General features: G+C 36.0%; 1 protein-coding gene across 5 annotated transcripts in view; it reads right to left on the bottom strand.

Moving 5' to 3' along the window:
- Window positions 1-24,739, bottom strand: part of DIAPH3 (diaphanous related formin 3) — a 210,583-nt gene that overhangs the window by 114,076 nt on the left and 71,768 nt on the right. For 3 of the 5 annotated variants that reach the window (XM_085554115.1, XM_085554124.1, XM_085554133.1), the window contains 4 exons: window positions 11,140-11,172; window positions 8,494-8,589; window positions 7,348-7,442; window positions 1,462-1,563 (listed from right to left, as the gene is read on the bottom strand). In XM_085554115.1, the coding sequence (XP_085410241.1) occupies window positions 1,462-1,563; window positions 7,348-7,442; window positions 8,494-8,589; window positions 11,140-11,172 (326 nt within the window). The remainder of the gene's footprint in view (window positions 1-1,461; window positions 1,564-7,347; window positions 7,443-8,493; window positions 8,590-11,139; window positions 11,173-24,739) is intronic. The other 2 variants (XM_085554117.1, XM_085554129.1) reach the window with 1 other exon arrangement.

Below are 24,739 nucleotides of genomic sequence, written 5' to 3'. Positions count from 1 at the left end.
AAAAAAAAAAGAAAAGAAAGAAAGAAAAAAAAAAAAAAAGCCAATCAAGCTTAAACCTACATGGAATTAACTATGAAATGGTTTGGGTTTTTTTCTTTCCTTTTTAAAATCAATAGTTATTCTTGATAAAAATGGAAAAAACATTTGCTACTTGGCTCTGAATTTTACTAATTCAATTAAAATGTATAAGCTAGCATGTCATTGTCGTGTTTCTTCAACAAATCAATTACAAATATATTACTGTTGGAATTATTTGGCATGGTCGAACAGATGTTTATACATCAGCCAGCTCAATTTATAGTTAAATTTACTGGTATAAATCCATCTCTACTAGCATTTTGCCATAATTAGTAAGATTCAAAGCTGCTGAAGTTTAGATGTGCGCTTATCTCTGTCATCCTGGCAGACATGGTTTGAAACAAGGTTATCAGAGAGGAGCATCATGCTCCATCAAAGGACATTTGAATTTCTCTCAGTAAGACTGATATATATGAACTTCTCTGCTACATAACCAGCCTACCCTTTCAATTTTCTAATATCAAATTTAAAGGAAGCCGTGAACTTTTAATATTGAGCAAAAGTGAAGCACGTAGCAAGCTGCATTTTAGAACAGATGCTAGTCCTTTATACATAGACAATATGTCCACATTTATTAAGAAAAAAGTTTCATGTTTACATAAAACTTAAACATAAAAAAAGAGAAATATTTACAGAAAGGGGGTGCAGTTCTGCCCAGCACAGAAAGATTTAACATCTGTGGCAGAAAAATAAAAAACTAAGATATAAAATGTCCTTCTAGCATATCCCATTATTAGCTTCCTACTCTTTGCCTATGGTGCTCATCAGTGTGTTATCCAAATGTTTATGTGGGCCAGATTTATGTCAAAAAACAAAGGCATGCCTAAAAGTGAAAGTGTTCTGTTGTTTATTTGTTTCCTGTATCATACTCACTCCTCCAAATAACATTCTGCCCTCCATTTTGTAATTAATCAACTCCTCTGCAAATATTTCAAAATTTACATCAAATAAGCCTCTACCATCAGAATTCATATAGATACAGAAATTTCACTGATCTTACATAATACTCAAATTTTCAGTTTGAGAATCGAAACCAAACTTAGCACACCTGGCTTCTGATTATATTATTTTTCTTAAAGGCCTTTAACATGACAATTATTATTCCAGGTCAAAGAAGGAGTGTAGGGAATCCACAATCTACCAGTACTCCAGATGTCCTAAAATCTAGGTACAAATAGTTGATACTCACACAGATAACTGCCAACAAAATCAGACCATCCACATCCATGGATATGGCCCCTGAAAGTCCAATTAAAAGGCAGCAGCTACACTCTGCTCTTAATATGCAACCCTCATATTTAGGAAGAAGAAGTTGTTAGTAATTCTATTTCGGAATATTAAAATTGTTTTTCAGGCAGGAAAAGAAACAATAGCAGAACTCACCACAACTCCAAACTGCTCTGGCTCAGACAAATTATTGTACTCATTCCTGAACTTGGACAATGCGTTCAGTTGTTCTTGCTCTGGAAGATGTTTTATTAAATTCTATCAAGAAAAAGAAAGTACATTTAGAAATCTCAGATTCTGCATTGCTTGTATAATTGCAGGTAAGCAATATTTTATTAACATAAACTCCAATGATAACACTGCTGTCCCAAAGTTTGTAGAACGTTAAAGGGTAACATACACATTCATGTAACAAAGTGTAAAGAGCAAGTGATTAAATGTCAACTAGCATCATCTGCTGTTTCTACAAATGTATATGTTTCTGTAGTCTTTTTCCAGAATAGAATTTCAAAGAAAAAATACATTCAGTAGCCACTATGCAAAGAAAACTAAAGTAAATAGGACAAGGATCACAGTAACATATCTAATTAAAGGATGGCAAAAATCATTAGTGGAAATGGATTGCTTATTTTCTAGTATTTTTGAAAAAAAAATTGATTGTAAAGTGATGACAAGTAATGTCTGTATTTACGAAACTTTAATCCCATTAGACACTACTTAGCCTGCAAACTTGGGAGAAATAGGATTTCAGAGGTGGGACTCAGCTTCAGCTGAATTCAAGAGGCCATATTCGCTTACATAAGCGAATGTCACTTCAACACAGAAGTCTAAACATGTCACCCTACACCTGATCATCTAAGAAGTCTTCAGATTCCCTGGAGCTTCCTGAGCACTTAGGCACCTACGCTTACGTATGGACTTCTGCATTCCACTCTAATTACCAGGTAAGTAGTAGGTACAGTGAAAATGGCTGTTCTGAGCAAGTTCTGGAAGACAGCTTCTCAAACATCCAATTATGCCTAAATCTGACAGCCAGTAGTTCAGTTCTGTCCTTTCCCAAGATGACTGCTATAACTACTAGGCAATATTCAGGATTCCTCTATCCAGCTCTCTTACTCATGTCATGAATCCTGTGTTCCTGGTTACACAGTGGCTAAGCTTCCATCACAGTATGAAAACAAGAGAAAGATTGTCTTCTTACATAAAATACTCCCTCAGCTGCTGGGTAGGACAGTATTCTGAACTGAAATAAAGACACAATCATGCTAATATTGCATCAGGACTACCAATCACAGCTCTCCCACTACCTACTGCCATATTTTAAATAACTAGATAATCCTTTATCACTGTTTTTAGTGTATAAATAGTCATCATTTTAAGAACAGAAACCCTTATTTTATTCTGAAGACTAAATTAAATAATTTGTTTAAATAAGTAGCAACTGGTAACACAGAAGATATATAGTGTTCACATACAGTTTTAGAACTGCTAGTGATAAAAATACAGTTCAAATACCAGAGAATAAACAGGAGAATTTTGACTAATTCACAAGAAAAATTCCAATAGTTTGTCACTGACTATTTGGATTACAGAATAAAATTCAGAGTTCTCATGGTTTTCAAAACTAGATTTAATTTCTTACAGGAGGACGGAGGAAATGGGAATTGAGAGACACAGATGACACATACATATTATTTGACATGCTCTATAAAACAAAAAGGTAATATTTAGGACAAATATCCAACTTCAAAAACTGGCATACTGGACACTATTTACAGCTTGACAATCAGAAATGAATGAAGAAATTTTTGAAAAGGAGAAGAATGAAAATATTTCATGTATTTTCTAAATTATTAAAAACAGCCGCATGCTTGTAAACACAGATATGCTTTTCCTCTTCTCAGAATCATGAAATGAACAGAACTACGTTTTCACTGGACGTCCAAAAACCATATTTGTGAAATTTTATAGAGGCAGAACAAAGACATACAGATGGGTATTGTCATTTAGTTAGTAAACCTGGCATATATAAAGGTGAATACTAGGGCTTTTAAGGTTATGAGGTACGAGTCAACCACTTTCAAAGGAAAAGAGCTGTCTAAGTGCTTTTTCATGTTTAAACTTGGATGATGTTGTTTTCAAGGTTATTCCAAAACTGTTTTATCCATAAACAAGAAAGTTGGATAAAGCAGCTTGAAAAAAAACAATTGTACACATGCCTGCAAAGCAAATTTGGAGCCTAAGCCTTGTTTAAAATAATAACAATAATAATAATAATAATAATAATAATAGTAATAATAGTAATAATAATAATAATAATAATAATACCTTAAAAAAAAAAAGACAAGGTCCCGCTTCTATCAGCAGAGAGGCAGCCTGACAAAATGGTGATTGACATGGTGTGAAAGACAGAACTGGTTTTCTTTTATTGTCTCAAAGCTTGCTTCGTGAGGCCTTTCTGATGATAAGACTGACTGGCGACTGCTAACTATCTAGGAGGGTGAATGGTGGGTGTTGTTGTGCCACAGTACCTCTGCTTATGATTGCAAAGATAAGCAGAAGCAGGACTAGCAGTCTTCTTCAGGGGTGCAGCTCGAAGGAGCTGACCACTGCAGAAGGCGATAATGCTTGTGCCTGGCAACAAAGGCACCACTCCCTTCTGGCTTATCTGTTGGGCCAGGTATGTCACACCAAACTAAGAAGAAAAACAACCTCACAGAAATGGAGGATAAAAGGCCCTCGCTAAACTGGGGACTTTGGAGACAAACTCCCAAAGACACCTTTGACGGAGAATTCCCTGAGGGGAAAACTTTGTCGGAAGAACCCCGGGACCGGCTTGCTTCGGAGCTCCCTGGCTGTCTCCCATCCCCCGCGGTGATCAGACGAGTTCCTGAGATCAACGGACCTATTGTGTACCTCGCTGGACCCACGGTGGTGACTATATCTCTTTTGCTATCTGCAAAGACTCCTTGCTTATATTTCCTACTTTCCCTATCGCCTACCTTCCCTTCCCCATCTCCCTAAAGACGGCTAGGACTTTAATAAACTGGTTGGACCAACATTTGAACCGTTGCTTCTTAATCTCACGCCGGGTATATACACAAAAGAACCTTGCCTCCCTCCTGTAAATTGGAGCGAGACACATGGAAGTGCATATGAAGCAAAGGTGTATACCTGAAATCCTCCATGAGGAAAAAAATGGCACCTAGTGAAATACTTCAGTGATTGGTGAACATTTATGGAGACCAAACAGGTAGAGTGAAAGTTGGATTGCGTTGGCAACATTTTCCTTCCAATGATGCCATCACAGCATCTGTACAACAGTGATTCACCTCAGCTGGTGCGTTTTTATAAGCACAGTATGCAGACATTTGCTCATTGCTAGCAAAAATGCAAAGCTACTGATGGTGACAATGTTAGAAATTAACATATAGCTGAGAATTTGATCTATCAATTAGTACTGTTGATCTCTTTTTATTTATTATAGTTTCTATGGGAATATGTAGTAGTCATCACTTTCAGAGCAGTCTTTACACAAAGAAAGTTTACTGAGGGAGGTTTAGGTTAGATATTAGGATGAAGATTTTCACACATTGTTGACACACACTGGAACAAGAAGGTTGTGCATGCCCAGTTCCTGAAGGCATTCAAGGCCAGGCTGGATGTGGCTCTGGGCAGCCTGGTCTGGTGGTTGGCGACCCTGCATATCGCAGGGGGATTGAAATAAGATCATTGTGGTCCTTTTCAACCCAGGCCATTTTATGAATATGCTGATTTTTTAACATACCCTACTGTTAATATCAGAATTTAAAAAAAAAAAAAAAAAAAAAAAAGAGCAACAGCATAGTATAAAAAAAGTATCTGCCATTACTATTATTAACGGAGACTAGAGTAGAGCTTTGTTGTGTTGACAATTTTTAAAGATAAAGTAATAACTCTATCCCAAGGAACTTATCATTCAAATTTAAATAATACCTCACAGGAGAATCAAAGAAAGAAATCAAAAAGAAAAGTAAACAATTTTCTGGGAAAGTACATATTCTTATCTTGTCACAGTTGATTGAAAGATTGTGTGAGAGATTATTCTTTTATACCATTGACTCAAAGCTTGCTGAAGGACACAGATGAACAAGTCCAAGCAAGTAATGGGCAAGGGTTGAGAAATCCTTTGTCTGAGGGACACAGGTGGACAAGGCCAGGGGCAACAAGGGAGAGAGATAAGCTGCAGCTTAACGGCCGGGAAGCAGTCTTTTGTGTGGGCTTATCTCAAGGAAGATGGCCATCTCCAGGGTTGTGCCCAGGGCTGTCTCATAGGCAGGGAAAAAGTAGGATAAAAGAGGGATCGGCAACCATGAAGTCAGGTTTTCTGACATCAGATTCCTCATGACCTGACACCTGCATGCTGAAGAAGATGCCTGCATGCTGAAGAACAAGAAGGTGTCTGCCATCTTATCCCTCACTATGATCATCCTGCTCGCAGATGGACTCTCCCAGACCTGCTACCTGAATCCTTCTGCCTGCTCCTGGACTAACCCTGCATCTCCTTTTTGCTACCTGCTTGCTGCCCTAGGCCAGCCACGCTGCTGCTGGTCTCCCTCCTTGCGTTTCTGCCTTGGACCATCAGTGCGTCTCGCAACAGGACTTCTGCCCTTCCCCATCACCTTAAATCATCTGTCGTCCCCTCCCTGATTAAGATTTGTAATAAACTTCTTGGACCAACATTTGAATCGCTGTTTTCTAATCTCACACCAGGTATACATACATAAAAGAACCTTCCCTCCCTCCTATAAACTGGAGCAAGACAGATTGCTACATGTTCACAAAGAAGGATATCTTTATTAACTAGCCATTAATGGGCTGATCTATTTCCCTAGACCCCAAGGATTCAAATTCTGTTTTACTTTCTTTAAATTATTAGAAAGAAATTATGAAGATGCCAGTTTTGCATAATAATGAGATGAAAGATATATATTGATATGAAAAAAGACAATCTTGGTCATAGCTGTTCCTCTTTAATGAAACAAGCTGCCAGAGAGACTAACATGGTCTTCAGATACTCAACTGCAGGGCATAAAGATAGAATAAGGTTCCTCTTATAGGACTGCAGAAGAAGGCCAGGGCTACAAGTAGAAAAAAAGAAAATTCCAGCTGAATAATTCAGAAGTTTTTTCCTTTATAAGAGTAGTTCAACACTGCAATATGTGTACAGAAAACTACGGAGTCTCCAACTTCAGCTGGAGTCTAAATCTAAAGGGGAAAAGTCCTAAGCAGCCTCATCTACTTGACCTGGCTATGAGCAAGGGAATGGAACAGATGACCTACAGACCTTCCTTCCAAATGTTTTTTTTTTGTTTTTTTTTTTTTCCTTTCCCATGGTTCTATGATAAAGAGTTTCTATTAAACATAATTCTATAGAATTCTTTAGCTTAATATCTTTTAAATGACGCTGTGAATAGAAAAACATAAGGAATTTTGAGTACCTTTTGTGTCCACACAGAATCACAGACTGAATAAAATAATATAGAAAATGAAAAAACTACCAAAATAAGCTCTAAGGAAGAGTAAGCAGACACTGTGAACGCGCTAAGGCAAGACACTGGATTATTTCAGCTCTGAGAGAACAGAAAAGACAAAATAAAAAAAGTCATATTTTTTGACCTAGTTTTCAACCAGAACAATAGACCTATGGCATATAACTTTTTTTAATACTAATAACTAGGAAACAAACACAATATCATATGCAATTTAAATATAAAATATATAAACAACAACAAAAAAGTCTAGTTAGGTATGAAGAACATGAATACAGAAAATACAGAATATCAACACAGCTATTCTCATTAAAAATGGCTTTACACATATAAATAGAACCAGTATTCACACACAAAAAAAAAAATATATATATATATTTATAATAATATATATATTACTGTAGTGATTTACTAGCCAAACATTTTAGGTTTCAGAGGCTTTTTTGGTGCATGTTTCTCTTTAATGAAAAGCTCATCCTGAAATACTGGGATGAAGCATCTGTTTCCTTACCTGAATCATGGACTCTGAGAGCTGCGTTTCATCTACTTGCAATATCATCATTTTGATTTCTTCATAAGGCACTCGGAAAGATCCAAGGAAAATTGCTAAAATAAAGATTCAACCAACAGTGAAAAATGCAAGACAACGACAATCTTTTTTCTACTTATAAAATATTAGTTAAGTAGGCTATAGCATCTACAAGTCAACAAACACTACATAAAGAAATACAGGGAAGAGAAAACAAGACATATTTTTAATTATTTTTCTCCTATAATTTCAGCCTTTTCCATTTGTTTGCTAAATGTAACATTCAGCATTGTGGAGGATCACCAGTGACGAGTCTACTCTTAAGAACCGTCACTGCCACCATATTGTTCTGGGCAGAGATGACAATTTGTCATGGTATTGTAATTTTTGCTATTGGTGTTCCACATCATAATATCATGTGGAGCACAGAGAACAAGAAGTTCTCTCCCAGAGGACCTCACAGTCAGAGAGGAAAATATGTCACAGAAGGGACTCTTGTTCTCTCTCTTACTGCCTGGCAGCAGATTTGGGTGTGCTTCCAAGCTGTGTTCCTTCACTTTCAAAGTAGGCTTCTCAGTCTCTGGAAACCTCTCTCTCTTATTTTACTTGATTTAGATTTATTAGCCTCAATTTCAATTAGACTGTATTATATTGTGTTATCTTGCAGTATTCTGATATCATAGCACTTTAGTGTCTTTTTTTTTTGTATGTTAGTGAGCCTTTTTTGTATATTAGAAAGCCTTTTACTCCTAGAAAACTCATGAAAAATGACTATACATCTTGTAGACCTTACTGTTCTTTAACTTTTTGGCAATGGGGCAGTGATCATTAACGAATACATTCACTATGGAAACACAGTAATACAGCTGTACCCAATTATTTAGGTATATGTATAGAAGAGAATAATTTTAGTCTTAAATGAAGGATATTGCTTAGCTGTTTAGTGGGTCTTTTTATAAAAACATGTTTTAATTCTTACACATTTCAGCTTCACACCAATTAGTACACATATAAGCATATTCACAAACACTTTAAACAAAAAGTGATTACGAGGCAGTCAGACAAAAGAAAAACATTTTTATGGAACATTTATGACGTTACTTCGTCATAAAAACAGATTCTACTTACACAGATTCTGTGCAATCTTTGGGTCCAAAACTTTTAGTTCTTTGATTCGTTTCTTAATGGATTTCTTTTCTTCAAAATCTTCCTCATCTTTTTTTACTACCAAAGCAAACACAAATACATACATAGTTAACTTTTGATATTTACAGAAAACAAAAATATATGCACACTATACTATAAAATGTAGTCGATTCACTATATAGGAGAAAAAAAACACAGAATATACAGACCAAAATAAAGCAGTTTTCAACTTATTGCTTGTGTTCTTTAAGTTTCTGTTCCAGTCATTTGCCAGCATTTCAGCTTTCTAGAATACATTTATTCATTTAACATATAAATTGAACGAAGATGCGAACAAATATTAATTATAAGAATCACATGAAGATATAAACCCAGTAATTAACATACCATGGCAACACACTTCAGTCAACACCCAAAGTTAAGTGTCTTTGTAACCCGTTTTGTCTAAACACTGATTCACAGCAAAATTATCATTATCTTTAATATAAGTGTATACATACTTATTTATATGTACCTATTTTCCTTACCCCCTCCAAAAGTTTTGTTTTGTTTTGTTTTTTAAATTCAGCACAAACTTTGTCAGATGTTATTCACTCAGTGTATTATTATTCTTTATCTAATTATCTATAATAATTCAGATTTGAAATTAGTTTCCAAGCTTTCACAGAAATCAGTCCTAAATTGTTATACACACTTCAAATATTTGAGTAGAAAATATATGCCTTGCTCCTTACAGATTTGGTGATCAGGGAAGAAATTCATCAGGCCTATTATCACTTTTCACATGCACTACCTGAATCTTATTTCTCACATATATACTGAAACTGTTCTGTACAGTTCAGAAACAGTGTAAAAATTTTAATCTTAACAATGTACTACATTAAATAGTATTAAAATTAGATTAAAATTTCTACACTGTTTCTGATTCTTGACAAAACAAGATGTAACATGAATTGTCAGGAAAATTTCCGTAAGTTGGAATCATTTCCACAAATTTTCTCAGAATTGTAGAATCACCAAAGTTAGAAAGGATCTCCAAGATCATCTAGTCTAACCGACCACCTATCACCAATACTCCCCCAATAAACTACGTCCCTTGGTACAGCATCTAAACATTCCTTGAACACCTCCAGGAATAGTGACTCAACCACCCCTGAGCAGCCCATTTCAGCACCTGACCATTCTTTCAGAGAAGAATTTTTTTCCTAATATCTAACCAGAACCTTTCTTAGTGCAACCTGAAGACATTCCCCTAGTCCTATCACTAGTTACATGGGATAAGAGGCTGACCCCAACCACACCACAACCTCCTTTCAGGCAGTAGTAGAGAGCAGTAAGGTCTTCCTTGATTGTTCAGACTGAACAATCCCAGTTCAGCCATGCTTCGTAAGCCTTGTGCTCCAGACCCCTCACCAGCTTAGTTGCCTTTCTCTGAATACACACTCCAGGGCCTCAATGACTTTCTTGTAGCCAGGGTCTCAAAACTGAATACAGTACTTGAGGTGATCACTCACCAGGGCTGAATACAGAGGGAAGATCACTTTCCCGCTCCTGCTGGCAACACTATTTTTTATACAAGCCAGGATGCCATTAGCCTCCTTGGCCACCTGGGCACACTACTGGCTCATGTCTAGTCAAGCGTCGACCAATACCTCCAGGTCTGCTTTCTCATTTTGTCTTCCAGCCAATCTGCCCCAAGACTGTAGCATCACCTGAGGCTGTTGTGGCCAAAGTGCAGTACCGGGCACAACCCTCTGGCTGCAGCCATCCAACCAATTACTTGCCCACTAAGTAATCCACCTTTCAAATCCTCGTTTATCAAATTTAGTCATCCGGATGTTAGAAGCCTTACTAATATACATAGATGACAACAGTAGCCCTTCCTTTGTCCACCACCATAGAAGGTAACAAGATTAGTCAGGGAGAGCCTGTCATTGGTGAAACTGTGATGGCTATCTCATATCACCTCCTCATCTCACATGTGCCTTAACATAGCTTTGATAAGGATCTGCTACATGATCTTCTCAGGAACAGATGTGTGGCTCACTGGTCAGTAGATACCCAACCCTTCCTTTTTCCCTTTCTTAAAATTGTGAATTTGTTTCCTTTTTTCCATTTCCTAGAGACTGTGCCTAAATTTCCTTAACAGTCACACTAAAATAGTGAAGTTATCTGAATTTACTGAAACTTGACTTGGTAGCTTTGACCTAGATACTACTAAGAGCTGAAGTATATTAAAAATAATAATAATAAAATAATTTTTAAAAAGTTACCTTTTCCAAAAGTTGAAAACAATATCTAGGAACTACCAGTCTCATAACAGAGGTAATAATAAATATACAAACATTTTAAAATAAACCCACAATCTATCAAAAAACAACAAACATCCCAGAAGTTAAATTCCTCATTTTATCTCTCAACTTTGATAATAAAAAACAATGCTGCCAATGAACTTCCCTCTGGAATTTTCACCAAGAAAGAAGTTATGCACAAAGTTACAGCAATATGTAAAGCACCACAGCCCTAAAGTAAAATATATAAGTGTAGAAAATACTTACTCTAGGAACTCATGCTGGATTTGTATTTAGTTATAGAAGTATGCAACAAACTAAATTACTGCAAACTTACATGATATTTCATCAGGAGAATTCAGGTCACATCCTTATGAAGTTGCCAGCAGAAAGAAGCAAAGCATATATATTACTTGTCTTTCCCACAGGAATTTTTGCACTTTCCAGTGAAAACTGATACTTACTACTGCCTCTAGAAATTTTTAGATAATTTGCTTACTAATTTATAAGAAGAAAAAAAAAAGAAAGAAAAGAAAAAAAAAAAAAAGACTAAACTATTACTTATTTTCAACGAAAGAAAAAGGAACGAAAGCTACTGAAAAAAAGAAAACATTTCAAAATTGAACAGAAAGATCTGAATATGTGAAATAAATATCTAGATAAACAGGAAGTCAAAGAAAGTAAGTAATTACAGCACTGGAGCAGGGAGGAAAGTATAAATGTGACTGAAAATGAGAAACATCTGCTTACACTGGAAACAAAAAACCATCCCAGTGAGAGTGGGCAGCTATAGAAGAAGGTAATTATCATAGGAAATAGAGGTAAAACATTCTTGTTTATAAACACAGCAATCAAACCAGGGACTCTCAAAACGTCATGGCTTCTGAATGTGCACCACTGTATTAATTCATTAACTCTTTTCAAAATAAGATGCTTTATTTCATATACTACACACCTAGAAGTTCATGTCACATAACAATAACAGCACATTCTAAAAAGTTCTTTCAATATGTTACACTTTATTAGAAGGTATACTGGGGCCACACATGCAGCCCCAGCAATAGATCTGCACCATTTTTTCCAGTACTAAGTCATCGGCCATATCAGGATGGGAAACAAAGTAGAATGAATATTCCTATTTTATCTCACATCCTTCACAGTTTGTCACAGTTCCTTATTTTCACATTTCCATGTCCTTATTAATGTAACACCAATTTAGAAGTTCTGAATACGTAAATAAGGAAATAACTCAAATGACCTTTAGCTCTTAGATTCTACTAGAAAGGTTGCTTTGTCTTATGTGCGTCCATACTCAAATTCAACTGTAGATAACTCCCTCTATGTGACAACGATTTAAATGAAATCAGCCTGATGGGAACTGTGAGAGGAACATTTTAAAAGTATGATGTAGTTGAAAGCTTACAGTATATTGTTTCATGAATATGTGGGTGGAATCCTACAGGAGTTACTTCATGGATAGTTTTACACAAAGCTTTTCTATGAATCAGCTACTTTGTCATAATTTTCAAGTAAGACAAAATACCTATCCTATTAAACCTGTATAAATATATAATCTACATAAGAAAATGATTGAAAATATAAGTATGCATGAGGAGCTGAATTATAGCAGTGTTATACTTTTTCTGATACCTCTGTAAAAGATAAATACAAGTTAGAACATCTTTAGAGATGTTTTCAGTACCTATCATATTTTATATTACCTAATACAACCAGTATACTAAATGAAGTCCCTCAGCTTAGAATCTTTAAAACTGCCAGCACACGGACAGGTGCATGCATCCTGTCCACTGAAATACTGTACAGCTGTGTTTTGAATAGGCAGATGAGCAGTAAAAAAAAAGGTAACAAAGAGGTAATTAATATGGAATAGCTTTATTTATTTATTATACCTTGTTTCCAAGAAGACACAGTAGCTGGCATAGGCTGTCTCATATAACAACTGCTAGTACACTGGAAAATGTAGTTATTGTAATAGACTTCTGTTTGGGCTTTCAAACTTTTCCCCCTCTTTTAGAACAATGAACACTAGAATTTACAGTTAAAAAGTACTATTTGGAACACCTGTTTGGTATCACAGTATAACTGAGAGTATTAGCCAAGACAGACTCAACACCTGAAAGGACTTAAAGCTTCTATAGTTTTCTAGGACAGGAAGAAGGCAATAGAGATGAGCCTTCTGCTACAATAGCGTTGACTGAAAAGGGAAAACTAAAGCAAACTGTCCCCAAAAGTAAAGATATTTAGTCTAGTTCCAGTAGAGATACACATAATTCTCTGTAGTTTTCAAGACCTTCCTATTTTAAGATACATTTCTACTATCTAGATCAGTTGACTGGGCTTCGAAGGTTGCTCCATCACATCACAGAAGCTATCAAAAGCAAGATAACATGCTGTTGCATTTGAAGTAAGCATGGACAATCCAAGAAGGTCACTGTTACTGTCTACCCTATGAAACAGGATGACAACTATTCAACACTTCGAGTCCAGTATCTGCTGGTACTGAACCACACAAAACTATTGGACAATGAGTCAGCATAGATCAGAGTATGTGCAACAAGGCAACTGTAATATCAAGATTAGATACAGAAAACAATTAAAACCACAACTAGACTGTTGCCTCTGAAAGCCACGTCAGAAGAATAATGATATCTTGTTGGATCCAAAGTCAATCTCTTCCACAAATCAATGAGATATAAAGGAAAAAGTATGAGAACAAATCAAGAATATTTGCATTACAGATGTTCTATTCCAAGGCAAAAGCTTTTCTTTTAATAATCCTTGACACATTGTTCTTCCATGGATTTCTATAATTGCATTTTATATCTACAAAATTTTAAATATTTATTAAGTTCTTCAGCACAGTGCACAGTTCCCATTCTTAATTTGCACTATACAAAGAAAGACCTTCTAATATTTTTTGCAATAATAATGATCAGTTCCGCTGTGCCTTGCCCATATGTTCTACTAGTGAGAGGAATCAAAACAGCAGCACCAAAGGCAAGTATGTAGGATGGAAACAAAGCAAGGATATACTCAGTGATGTATTTCTTTATTACAGAATCACAAAATTATTAAGGTTGGAAAAGACCTGTAAGATCATCTAGTCCAACTATTATAATTTGTTTTTCATTTGCTTTTAACCATTACACAGACAGAAAAGATTTCATCAGTACATCAATCATTAATTAACTAATTTTATGTTCATTAATAATTTTCCAGAATACATCCAGCATTGATATCAACTTCAACAATCACAGATCCCCGAACACCTCATAAATCTTTCTAAAAACTGTCATTGCATTTACTATCTCGCTTACATCTTTTGACATTGGCATGGGTTCAAACTGTGGTTTAGACAGTACAGTTCATAGCTCAGCCTTGGAGCTGTTTCATCCTTCAGTTCTCTTAGACTACTCACGTAAATACCAGCTGGTCCTGGCAATCTGTTACTGTCCATTTTATTGACCTATTCTAAAACTTCTCTCTACTGACAGCGCAAGTTGGGATAGATCTTACAATGCACTGCTTCTCTTGACATTCTCTCCCCACAGAAAACTAGTTTTCAGGCAACTTCATTACTAGATGAACTGGAATAATTTTAAGCTTCAGCATTTGGAAGTCAGAAAGAGAGGTACTATTCAAATTCTTTTTTTTTTTTTTTTTTTTCTCCTTTGGAAGACCGATAAGAAGCAGTAAATCATACATTTCTATTGCATTTTCATTAAATCTTTACTCATGCTAAAATTTCTCTAGTATGAAAATTTTAACATCTTAGCACTAATTCAGTAAAGCAGTAAGAATTAGGAGAGCATTAGGCAACATGCAGAAGTCTCTGGAATTCAAATACTACTCTACTACTGAGCAAATGCGAATAAAAAAGGAAGCATTCAAAGATATGGCTTATGCTGCTTATACATTCTATGGAGTATATATTAAGCGTCATTAATATGCAGCAGTATTTCCCTATTCTCTTGCATGAGCAATTACCTCTTGCCATAACTTCTTTCCCTTATTCCCCTCAAGGTCAATGTCAACTTTTCCAATATAAACACTTAAAATATATGTATATATACAAAAATATAGGCACATGAAGTCCACAGTTTTCAGCTGTGGACCACAAAAAACACAATGCAGAGGAGGGCAAAATATAATAATATTAATAAACTTGTACAACACAGACTGCAGTAACTGAAGAGTTACTGGAACTGTCTTGCATTTCCTGTTTAAAGGTTTTTTCCCCTTAAATATGCAGTTCTTAAAAGAATACTGGAAATTATGCTGGTCTGCAAAATCATAATTGAAAAGTCTTAATTATTCACTAAATTGATTTAATTAGCAAGAAAAGTTATGATTATACACATATGTACCCTGAAGTAAAAAGCAGAAACAAGTCAAAATAATAGAAAGACTGAGTTCAGATATAAACAATATACAGCATGCAGTGACCATTGATTTTATTACTTTCATATGCCTCAATACCATTCTGAAGTTTAGATAGAGGTCATCTGGCATATTTGTACTATTAGACACATTGCATGCTTACCAGTTAAGATATTAATTTATATGTGTATTTACATGTAATTATACAGAACATAAGTGAAACTGATTTTTTGTACTCGTAACAGTCTTAAAAGTTACACTCTACTCCAACATAGAAGATGAACCAAAATTACAGGATTACAGTTCTACGGCAAGTTTACTGTATGTTTACAGTTGAAATATATATTCAAAAAAAAAAAAAAAAGAAAGAAAAAAGAAAAGAAATCTATCGTTCTGACAGCAACATAACAGACAAAGCTAAAAGCATCTATTTTGAGATTTGTCAGTTTGCTCTCAAAAACCATTTAAAAAAAAATAATAGAAGTGAGGTACTCTTTGCAGTGCACATCAGCTAAAAGTCTTTTGGTTAAAATACTCAAAACCAGCTTTCATAATGAAAAAGATGGACAGTTTTCCTATCTAGGTCACTTTAAGCATAGCTGACTTTAAATCCACATAATTGGACCACCAGACATTAGGAAAAAATACATCATCTTATCCACAAAGTTCTGTTTAAAATTATTCTCCAGCTATTTAATATTTCTCCACCTATCTAGTAAAAAATATAAGTTTAAACTAACTGTTTAAATGCCTACATAACAGAAAAAGAATAATTTTGAGTTATGTTGAGAAAACTATGCAGTTCACCAGATAAAACACTGAAGCTGCAGTGTACACCACAGACACAACAGAACAAAAGGGAATCCATTCCTGCTCTCCCTCACGTACAGAGCTTTTCTCCCAGCTGTATATTTCTGCCATTAAGAAAAAGATTGTATCTGATGGAACATGTAAACAGAAGCATGAAAGAGACACCAGAAAGGCCTCTTCTGTTTAGCAACAACAAACTGACCTACCGGCCTAGGTGCAGAGCAGCATCCCACAATCCCAGTTTAGCAGAAGCTGTCATTGCTTCTTGAAACAGCCTGTTTGACCCTTTTTTCCTGACACTGTATACTGACCAGCATGCATTTATCCATACAGTGAATGCCAAAAGCCAGTTTTCAACTGTACCAATTCCCTACCCCAGTTCATTGCATAGTGACATAGACATTTGCGACAAACAAGGACAGTGGGACTCCCCCATCTAGTAGCATCAGCTCTTGTCAGATTCATCTGTCATTAACAAAACGTGTTTACTGCATTAGCTAGTATATTCAATTATAAAAAATGTTGTATGTCTTCAATTAAGTACTTCCTTCAACTCAAAGGTATGTCTCTCAGAATGCAACATTAGAACATGTTAATAAGACAAACATTTTTTCATAGTTAATTTCATTTTTGTCAGTGTAAGACTTGAAGCTACCCAGTACTATCTATATCTACAGCTAAGTTGAAGACACTTGTGACAGAAAAACTATTCCATTAAAACCTTATCTCCTTTTAAAGTTTGGTTTTAATTATACTTCATAATTCACAGTGTGTTGTGCAGTCTTACCAGCACTCAGCTCTCAAAACCATTCAATGTTTTACTACATGTCCTCGAAAATGAATGATACCTGAAGATACTCACAAAAAAGACAACTTACTTACACTACTTATTATGTAAAGGTCATTTCATCGCAAAACACGCACAATGTTACCTTTTAAGTAGTTTCATTAAATCGATTTTCAAAGTGTATGCAGTGTGTCCTGATGCTATTTTTAATTCTTTTATTAACCTCTGATCTCACCCTAAAACAATTCAAGATCCTTTCAGCAGGGAAACACTGGATCAGGCTTTTAATTTAATTCATCAAGTGACTGCACACACACACACACACACAAAAAAAAAAAAAAAAAAAAGGCAGTACTAACCTGAAACCACAACCAGTGTTAATTTGTGGGGAGAAAGAGATGTATAAAGGGCTGATAGGGCAGTACAACTGAAATTGGATTGGTAGGGAGGAGTTAGGGTATTCTGAAAGAAACTGAGTAAGGAAGACACAGTCAGCAGATAGAATAAGCAACAGAGACAGCAGGACACCAAGGACATCACAGATGACAGCACTTCCTCCCAACAGCCCGTTGTACCTCAAACATCTGTAAATCTGGACTGTTCATTTCTGTCAAGCAGAGACATCAGACATCAGCACCTAACAAGGTAGTGCGATATCTCTATCTCTCCATGATGAGGGCATTAACTTGAATGGCAACTTTTAAGTAGCAGTGGAATTGCAAGTCAAATGTTTATGTTTGAGTCTTCTGCACAAGATTGTTTACTCACTACCATAACGAATTGAAGCTGGAAATCCCAGGAGACAAGCGGTTATGCCAACAGCTAAGCAGAACTACTGGAAACTTTCCATACTTCCTTTTGCACCCAAGCCTCTTCTTCACGCAGTACAACAACATTTTATACTGATAATCAGTCACTCAATGTGGTGTGAGGACAGAGAAGAGAAGATGAAGAAATTCTGTCCCTTACTTCTGAATACAACAGGAATGCTAACTGTAGTGTTATAAAATAAGTGTAAAATGGGAACTTTCATAATCCAAAGACCAGGCCATTGGATCATTGATGACAACTAGGGGGAAGCATAATGTATTCACATTTTATATTTTTATTAAACTCCACCTTCAAAATAAGTATCTGTGTTCTTATTTAAGGATGCATTTACACAATAAATGTGGCAGAAACTCTGATATAGATGACTGGAATCAATCTCCAGTTTATTCATGACTATTTTATACCTATCCCTCTTAATTTAAACCTTTTATTTCACATCCTAATGCTCTTTTAAAAGAATAAGAATAAGAAAGAATAGAAAGAAAGAATAAAGAATAAGAAAACATCTTGGTGATACAACATGATCGTTGCTTTCTCTTAATTAAATAATTCAAATCCATTTTAATCTCTTCACCTGATGATACCAGAAGCTTCTCTGCATCTGTGACTTAATGTGTCTTGAGACTTAGACAGAACTGAAAAATCACATTACGTTCTAACTTGTGAAGATATTAATGAAAGTGTTTCCTTACTGGAAGTACTTCTATGAAATCCAGGATCTGTCCTACTCTTTATCCTTTTTTCTATCTCTTGATAAGATATATACATAACATTTAGATACACACATAGATGTACATAAGGCTAACTCAACAACTCTACTGTTAACAACCTATAGCTTGTGTTCAAATTCAGGCATAAGTATCTCTTAATTTAGGCTCTGATAATAACCAAAAGGAGTAATGAAAAAGTAGTTTATTTCAGAGAGCTTCTTTCTCAGATTATTGTTTTCTACTTTTTTTGTGGCACATAGTTGTAATTCCTGGTTCTCTTTTCTCTAGCAGTTTCACATGAGTTCCACCTCTCCAAAACCTACTGTTCCCAAGAGCCTCCACTACTCCCCACATGATTTCCGGTTGTGTGTGACGGAGGTGAAGGGCCTGCTGGGTTTTGGTGGCATAGTAAAACACTTGTAGCCTTCCTCAAACTTTAGAATTATTATCTTACATTCTTTTGCCAACTGTAGCAAATTTGTTGTCTCTCCTTATCTTAACTAAGTCATTCTTCTTTCCTTCTCAAAAGAGGGAGAAACAGGCCCCTTTTCCATGTTACACTCAAAACGGTGACAGATGCTGAAAACCAGACAAAGGCAGGAGCATTTAGTACTGCTTACAACAAAAGGAACATACTAAAATTACTATGCTATCCACTGAAAGTTCTGTTTGGATAACTACAAGCAAATTTAGAGATGAAGATCTGTATAGAAAAAAATGCTATAGTTCTTACTTTGGTCATTATGCACATGAATATCCTGACCTGGTTTGAAATGCATTAACTAGAACAATATATTTCAGAACTGACAGACTTAAAATAGAAAAATTTGACAATTTTACTTAGACGTGTTACAAATTGAAATTTAATTCTGATGCCACACTTCAAACAACTTTTCACCTGTGATATTCTAATCTCTTTCTACTTGATAATGCCCCCAAAATTTGCTATCACAAAATTCATCCCTCTCTTCATGTCATTTTGAGACTATGCAATAAACAGTGATTCCCCAAATGATCTTTCAGAAACTCTAATAGCCTCACAGTCACAGAATCACAGAACGACCCAGGTTGGAAGGGACCTCAAGGATCACGAAGCTCTAACCCCCCTGCCTGGCAGGGCCACCAAACTTCAACGTTTACTAGATCAGGTTGCCCAGGGCCCCATCCAACCTGGCCTTGAACACCACCAGGGACGGGGCATCCACAACCTCCCTGGGCAGCCTGTTCCATGACCTTACCACTCTCCTAGTGAAGAACTTCCCCCAAACATCCAACCTAAATCTTCCCTCTTTCAACTTAAAACTGTTTCCCCTTGTCCTGCTATTATCGGACATTTTTAAGAGCTTACTCCCCTCCTGATTATAGGTACCCTTCAGGTACTGAAAGGCTGCAATGAGGTTACCCCGCAGCCTTCTTTTCTCCAGGCTGAACAAGCCCAGCTCCCTCAGCCTGTCCTCAAAGGGCAGGTGCTCCAGCTCCTTGACCATCTTTGTGGCCCTCCTCTGGACCCTCTCCAACAGCTCTCTGTCTTTCTTGTACTGAGGGCTCCATACCTGGACACGATACAGTACTCCAGATGGGACCTCACAAGAGCAGAATAGAGAGGGATAATCACCTCCCTATCCCTACTGACCACCCCCCTCCTGATGGAGCCCAGGATACCATTTTCCTTCCAAGCTGCAAGAGCACACTGCTGGCTCATAGTAAGTTTCTCATCCACCAGGACCCCCAGGTCCTTCTCTGCCAAGGTTCTCTCAAGGATTACTCCTCCCAGTCCTATACATACTTTTTCAATATTACACATTTCTTGAACTTAGCTATTTTTACAGATGTTGCTAATATCACTCTGTATTAGTATTATCACAGTGGCAATCCTGCTCCAGTTCACCGAGATCAAATGTATCAATAATGCCGTTCTTAAAGAAATTATCTTCTCAAAAAGAAACCCAGTTATATTAACTGCCTGGTATAATTCATCATTCATATACTGAATTTTCAACCCTCGTTTTTTTGGAACACTTGCATCTATATTCATATAATCATAGAATGGCTTGGATTTGAACAGATCTTCAGAGTTATTCAGTTCCAATCCCCATTCTATAGACAGGGACACCTCCCACTATATCAGATTGCTCAAAGCGCCATCCAAAATGGCCTTGAACACTTTCAGGAATCCACAGCTTCTCTTGGAAACCCATTTCAGTGCCTCACCACTCTCACAGTCAAAAATTTCTCCCCAGTATCTGATCTAAGCCCTAATCTCTTTCAGATTAAAAATATCATTATATGCACTTATAAAAAGAAAAGTCTCTCTCCAGCTTTCTTGTCAGCCCACTTTAAGTTCTGGAAGTCCACTAGAAAATCTCCCTGGAGCCTTCACTTCACCAAGCTAAAGAAACTCGAACTCTCACAACCTGTCTTCACATGAGAGGTGCTACAGCCCTCTGATCGTACTCATGGCTCCCCTATGGACCTGCTCCAACAGTACCGTGTCCTTCTTATGCTAGGGAGCCTCCAGAGCTGAATGAAATGCTCCAGGTGGAGCTTTGTGAGCAGAGAAGAGGGAGAGAATTATCTCTCTTGGCTGAGTTGCTTCTTTCGATGCAGGCCAGGATACTGTTGGAATGCTGTTTATTGTAATTTGGAAGAAAACACTGCTCAGTCATTCCATACATCACTGATAGCAGTCTAATAAATCTATAATGCAAACTTTTCTGTGTTTTTTTCAAATTAGCTTGTAAAAACATACTAATTTTTTCCATCTAAAACATATATTAAAAAACACCTAGCATTTACTTCTATAAACAACATAGCATTCATTGTTAAAAAAACAAACCAAACAAACAAACACACCAAAAAAAAAAACTGTGTACACCAATCCTAAAAAACATAATGAAATGGATTTCTGAAAACTTATATATAATTGAATAGAGAAAAAGAACAATAATGTTCTATAGTATAAGCTAAACCCAATGTCTTCATGTGCACAAGCAGTCTGAATATCAGGCTGGAACAAAATGTGCCTTCAGCCAGCATTTTTCATTGCTAAATTAAGAGCTGTCAATCAGCACATCTGTTTGTGTGGTCTCATTACAGAACATTGCCTCGGTCTCAACAGTCATAGTAAAGAAAGCGGACAGCATAACTGTATCTACTTAACCTTCATCAACCAGCATTCATGCACCCTCATTAATTTTTTTCATCTCACTTTCAAGCATGACATGGTTCATACCAGAACAATAACTTGCTGATAATTGTTTAAGACAACAGCTGGACAGGAACAGTGCAGAGGTGATCTTTCTTATAGATTATAAGGTGTCTCAGTGAATTACAATTAGTTTAAAAGTCATCTGTCCTGTTCAACAGCTTTGAAAAGAAGACATATCATTAGCAACTAAAGAAATCCTATCATATTTTAAGCTTTAATGAGCCAATTGCATTGCACTTTCTAAGAAAAGATTTTTCGGCAGATCATATGACAGTTTTGCACAACTCACAACTCAGAAAAAGACGTCATATTTATGCAATTATACCACAGGAAATAAACTGAAGCAGCTTAGCTTACCATTAATTACAATCTATCTAATTTAGAAACTAATAAAATAACAGCAATAATGTTTACATCTTCCAAATTAGAAGCCTTTACAAAACAGTCTGGTGGTAACACTGTACTCGTTTGAAAGAAAACCAGTAACATATTTAAAAGGGATATATAAATATTCAGATAATCAAATACGTAATTCTGAAATATGACAAAGGAAAGAAACTAAACATATAGTTGCATAGTTCTCTGGAAAGTTTTTAGTTCTTCTAATATTATCTTTTCACCAATGGCATAAAGGAAATCTACATACATATAAGTATAATGTTAAAAATGTTATAAAAATGTAATAGTTAAAAACAAGTCAAATCATTTAAATATATCCGTAAGACATAAAACAAACAAATAAAAACATGTAGTTGTCTATCTCTGTTAATAAAGGTTCCTGGGCTGATAATATTCCTTGTCTCGTTCACAGGAATCACTTCACTGTTGCCTTATCTCTTGCTGTTCCTACCCCAAAAGCCAACTTCTTAAATGTCAGAAGGCAATTTTCTCTCTATTTTTTGAGGAAGTTACTAAAATGTAAGTGCATCATTTCAGCAACAGAAAAATGTCCATATCTTGAGAAAAATTACATCCTTGAGGCTACAGCTATAAGGCTACCCTCATAATAAAATGCATGCTTGCTTATTATTGTGATAGATATCTGCAGAAATTACTAGCTTATATTTTTTGCTATAATAAGAAAAATTAGAAGTCCAGTTACAAAAGAGATAAAAATAGAAAGCAGATTTCAGATGAGGAGAGTTAAAAAAAAAAAAAAAATAAAGAAAAAAAAAAGAAAGCAAAAAAGCAATACAAGGTCCATTATATATCCTGCCCCAATTCTTCCCTTCAGTAGAAGCTAATGCATGGGGTTACAGCAACAGCTTGAGGGATGCATTTATATAGAAGACAAGGTAAAGGTAAGGAAATTATCTAAGAAAAAAGGAGCTCACTATTTTTTTGAAAAAAAAAAAAAAAAAAGCACAAAAAGGCTTGAACAAGTGCTGTTAAAACAAAGAAAGAACACAATGCCTAGCGTTCTGAATCAAACAGCATCCTTCAGGAAACAGGAAACTGTTCAGGTATGGTTTAAAATAAGTTGTTTATCAGTGAATTGTTTTCTGTAGAATCCATCTCCCTGTGGCAGCACGGAGGAGAAAAAAATAAAATAAAAGCACAATACAGTGATGCCAATATTACTTTGAAAAAGAAAAGTTATTTGTCAGTAACTGAAATTCTTTGAGATCTGTTATCTAGATGGACATGCACAGTTAGAATTTCTAGCATGAGTGCACAAATGCACCGTAGTATTTTTTGCCACTGCCGTTTCTCAAGGCACATCATAAGTCACCATGATAAGTCTACACATCTCTCCCCAAAGCTGGGCATTTTGCCATAAATATATATGGTGCATGATCTTAACTTTCTCTTATCCTCCCACATTTTGAAATAGGAAAGATTATACACATACACACAGATAACAAATCTCAACAAATTCCAGTTACTAACTCTCCTCTTGAATAATTGATTATATTCATACTGCGGGCAATCAGAAGTTCTACTCATACATTATCATTACTCATCATACTTGTACACTACATTTCATTTACCTGGAATAGTGCCCTGGAGTTTAACAGAATAAATACCACTCTTTCAAAAACAGTATGATGCTTAGAGGTGTGAGCAATAGAGTAACTGCAAAAGCATAAACGCACCTGCTGCGATCAACAGTCATGTTATTATCATAACGATTTCTCCATATGGCAATCAATGCTTATTCATCCTAAACCCTACCCATTTGCCTTGTAACACTGCCTGATTAATTGGTAAATGAAGCTCTCTGGGTCCTCTCCAGGACTTGAAACACTCATGATGGATTGCCCAGTAGAAGGCTAGAATAAAGAGCTACTTAGAATTCTTCATTTTAGTTGGTGGTGGTGTTTTTCTTGTTTGGTTGGGTTTTTTTAATCTATGTATTTTATAAAGATTTTACAGCCTACTTGAGCACTTTAATCAATAGTTGTATTCAAATTTTACTTTAACCTCACTTATCTACAACTTCACGGTAAATGAGAGCAACAGAGTAAAGTCAAATGCATTCAGATAAACTTAATTACTGGCTAAGGTACAAGTCTTGAGCATAACCTGCAGTGTACCCAAGGGATAACAGATTGTGTACTCACAAAAGGTGCTTAAGGTGCAAGCTGGTAACACAGAAGGGTTACCCAAGGAAGAAGTGTACTTCCATGAACAGTAGCAACTGAGAGAGGTCTCTAGCATGCTGTAACACACTGGGAAGCACAGCCGAACAACTCAGCAATCCCAAAGAGGTTCTTATGTTTCCCATACATAGTCTAGCAAATAGGATTGTAACAGGTCACTGCCAGCTGTTTTACAGAAGATGGAAGGTGAATGCTATCACATGTAGTTCTCTCTACCTGTTCTAACTATTTTCTATGACAGGGCAGCATCTGATTTGAAGTATGGCCACCCATAGCAATTTCACCTTGACAGGCTTTGATGAGGAAACTTCAGAAAGACAGCACACCATAAAAAATGTGGCTAAAAAAATAATAAAAATAATAATAATAATAATAAAAAAATGCACATTCTTAGTGGATGTATCTTTCTGTATGTATGAAGTAAAAATTTTCTCTCTTCAGGAAAGAAAGTGGCCTAAGCTCTACCCACAGCCAAATACACACCTCAGCGATTCCGACTGGATGGACATGTTCCTTGATCAGACCTAAAAGCCCTGAATAAAATTTCTTTTTCATTTTCTTTATGATAGCAAGCTTCAGAGCACTTG

Source organism: Coturnix japonica, chromosome 1, assembly GCF_054131305.1.
Source record: "Coturnix japonica strain WE chromosome 1, WE-NBRP24, whole genome shotgun sequence".
NCBI lineage: Eukaryota > Metazoa > Chordata > Aves > Galliformes > Phasianidae > Coturnix > Coturnix japonica.
The sequence above is the reverse complement of the archived record's forward strand: the minus strand, read 5'-3'. Positions and strand labels throughout refer to the sequence as shown.